This window comes from Carlito syrichta, unplaced genomic scaffold, assembly GCF_000164805.1.
Source record: "Carlito syrichta isolate Samal-C Ts95f unplaced genomic scaffold, Tarsius_syrichta-2.0.1 Scaffold311768, whole genome shotgun sequence".
In the NCBI taxonomy this organism is placed as follows: domain Eukaryota; kingdom Metazoa; phylum Chordata; class Mammalia; order Primates; family Tarsiidae; genus Carlito; species Carlito syrichta.
Window position 1 is genome coordinate 613,553 of NW_007255864.1, and position 3,472 is coordinate 617,024.

Genomic DNA, 3,472 nt, shown 5'->3' on the forward strand with positions numbered 1-3,472 from the left:
GTGGCTGGGAGTGGCCACTGCACTCCAGTCTGGGCAACAGAGTGAGACTCCAACTCAAAGGAAAAAAAAAAAAAAGAATAGATTAGCATTTTAGAAATGAAAATTGGATTTTCAAAGAATGTATATATTTGCTATGATTTAGCCCTATAATTCAGGTTGCTCATAACTTCTGCTTGATAGTTTATTTTTAAAATATGCTGGGAATAAGTATATAAAATATATTTTCTACGTGTCACCAACTTAGTTTTAGGACAATTTAAAGATATATATATTTATTATATATATTTATCTAAAATAAAGATATATATATTTATTATATATATTTATCTAAAATAAAGATATATATAATCTTTAAATAAATATTTTAATTTATATATTATATATATATATATATTTTTTTTTTTTAGTCCGGGTCTCACTCTGTTGCCCAGGCTGGAGTGCAGTGGCAAGATCACAGTTCACTGCGACCTTGAACTCTTGGGATTAGGCTATCCTTCTCCCTCAGCCTCCCAAGTAGCTGGTACTACAAGCACAGGATACCACGTCCAGCTAATTTTTTGATTTTTGTATAGGGATGAGGTCTTGCTGTGTTGCCCAGGCTGGTCTCAAACTCCAGGGCTCAAGTGATTCTCCCACCCGGCCTCCCAAGGTGCTGGGATTACAGGCGTGAGCCACTGTGCCCGGCTAATACTTTGATGTATTCCTCACATTCAACATATGCAAATGCACAAAAAAACATGGTGAACATAAGTCTGTAAAAATCCTAAGGAATTTTTGACTATGTGAATTGATTCAACAAATACTGATTTTGAGTTTGGGATATATTTTGTACCAACTAGATAATTTTGTGAAATTTTGATTAAATATTTCTTCTGGCAACTTAATTACCCTTCATCCAGGAGTATTCTGCTCAAAACTGCCATGATTAAACGAAGCCATGGACATGCCAGGGCAGCAGAGATGGAAAAAAAGAGTGTATTTATTTCACTGTGTATTCACAAGAGTGATTTTGGCCTGGTGTATGTTCACAGGGAACCGCCTTTGCTCAGCTCCTTACATGGAGAAAAGTTTTTTTTTTACTTTGTTTTTCTGATTTTGGAACCATTGAACTGGCAAGTTGGTTTTCAGATATTTGGTCTTGTCTAAGGCCACTCAGAATTCTCAGTTGGGACCCAAGGCAAGAGAGTGAAACCAAGTCCCACAAGGTCTCAGGGTGTCAGGCAAAGCCCACTTCCTGTGGTAACTATATACAAGATCTATGTACCTTCTCTTCCACTCAACTCTGAAATCATACAAGGAATGTTTCTGTGGTCCTAGGGGCCTTACATCAAGGTATCCTGTGGGAAACTTATGGAACAGACGTGGAGTGAGAGACAGGAGAGGTCGGGCAGGACCGGCCATGATGTTTATACTCTCCCTTCTCAACAAGCAAAAACATTTTCACTTTCATGAAGCAGGATATCAGTGACTTCCACCAGCAGCTTCCTGAAGGGCACTGGAAGTTTCTGTTGTCACTTCTGGGGACTCCAGCAATGATTCCCTCCATGCTAATTATTCCAGCTTGCTGTCAGCTTTCTTCAGTGTGGTGAAATGAACCCCTTTGGTGACACTGACAATGATGATTTACTCACTGGCTCATGTTCACTCTCCAGACAGCACCTTATTTAATCCAGACCCAACCCCTCTTTGGGACTCGGAGTTAGTTACCCATTTTTCCTCGTCAGTCTACCAGGGAGGCAGCATCGCTGAGTACACGGGCTTTGTAGACAGATTCTGCTTGAATGTCCCCACAGCATCTCCAGCTGTGTGACTGGGTTGGATTCCTCCCTGGGTCTGATTTCCTAAGCTTGCATTCGAAACCTTAACAATCACCCTCACAGCATTGTCTGTGATTAAATAGACAATGCAAGGGCAGCACTTAGCATGGGGTCAGGCACACACAGGTGCTTGGTGTGGGAGAACTTTCGTTGCTTTCTGAAAGTGTTTAGGGCTCTGTTATTTGAGTGGATTTTATGCAAAGGCAGCAAAAAGGAATTGATTTTCATAACTTGATTAACTGCAAAACATTTCTCACCCATTTATTCTTCCTTTATGCTGTCTTCCCTGGATGTGAACTTATTAAATGAGCAGAGGATGGTGTTGATTCTTTAAAAGAATACTGGTATATACTGTATAAAGAAACCGTGGAATAATAATGTTTTCTGCAGGTTTAGTATTCAGATACTTGAGAACCCCTTCCTGGGCCCCCAGTCCTGAAGCAGTTGTGGGGGATGAAGGGAGCTTGTGAGGTTGTTCCTACAGGCAGTGGCCCTCTGTCAGTCCCTTCCTGGAGCCACTATTCTGCCAGGACTTGGCTGGATTCCTTGAATGGCGTATAGGTTGTGGAAGAGGCTGTATACACAGAACTCTATGATGTACACTTGCCATAGCTTCACTTTCTCAGCTGTCCTTTCCCACTGGTCAGGAAGCAAGAGAGTCCATTATGATTTCTGCCTGGCATTTCATTATGTGTATATTAACATTTAAGCCAGGCGTGGTGATACATGCCTATAGTCCTAGCTACTCGGGAGGCTGAGGCGAGAGATTTGCTTGAGCCTGGGAGCTTAAGACCAGCCTGGGAAATATAGTAAGACCCTGTCTCTTAAAAACAAGAACAAAACCAAAATGAAGAAACAAACAAACAAAAAAAAAACTCCAACAGCAGCAACAACAAAAAAACAAAAACCCAAAATATTTAGTATGGAATGAAGTTAGAAATTCATGTCATGAATGGCCATGTGAAAACGACCTTCAACTCTAAAATTTAAAAAAATATGCTTCCTTAGGAAACAGTTATAACGTGAGACTCCTGATATTTAGATTTTTTTAAAACAGTGATTGATCAGATCTGCTCATCTTATCTCATTGCTCTGTTCCAGATTGATGTTCTCAAGGCAGATCTGGAAAGTGCGGAATGGAAAGTTCTGGAAAATCTTATTCTGGAAGATGTGCTTGAGCACATTGGACAGCTCATCTTTGAGATCCATCTCCACTGGCCTGGCTTCGAGGTCAGTGGCGGCGACAACAGCGTCGTGCGGTTCTGGTACAGCCTCCTCAAAGAGTTAGAACGAAAAGATTTCAGGCTTTTTCACAGTTACAAAGATTTATCTAAACCTCAGCTGTTCCTGAAGAAGGAAATTTTCAATGCAAGTAGCTGTTATACTTTGAGTTGGGTGAACACAAGGTGGAAATAGGACGCAGGACCTCAGCAAGACCCCAAGGAAATTTTTGCAGAAGGGAACATGTCTGTGATTCGAATCATGGGTTTATCATCCCATCTCCCACCAGCCTGTAACTTGCTTCAGGCAGGGAGTACGAAGAGGACCCTCCCAAACCGGAATTACCTTTTGGAGGGCGGGCCCCTTGTAGTACACTCAGAATTTTTTCCTCCAGATCAAACGGTCAGCCAGAGTTTTTTATCTGGGAGTTTTGA

At 41.2% G+C, this 3,472-nt stretch overlaps 1 protein-coding gene across 1 annotated transcript in view; it reads left to right on the forward strand.

Annotated features, from left to right (window-relative positions):
• The window catches only part of METTL24 (methyltransferase like 24), an 81,388-nt gene extending 78,155 nt beyond the window's left edge, over positions 1-3,233 (forward strand). The window contains exon 8 of the mRNA XM_021718051.1: positions 2,919-3,233. Coding sequence (XP_021573726.1) covers positions 2,919-3,233 — 315 coding nt within the window. The remainder of the gene's footprint in view (positions 1-2,918) is intronic.
• The last annotated feature ends 239 nt before the right edge of the window (positions 3,234-3,472 follow it).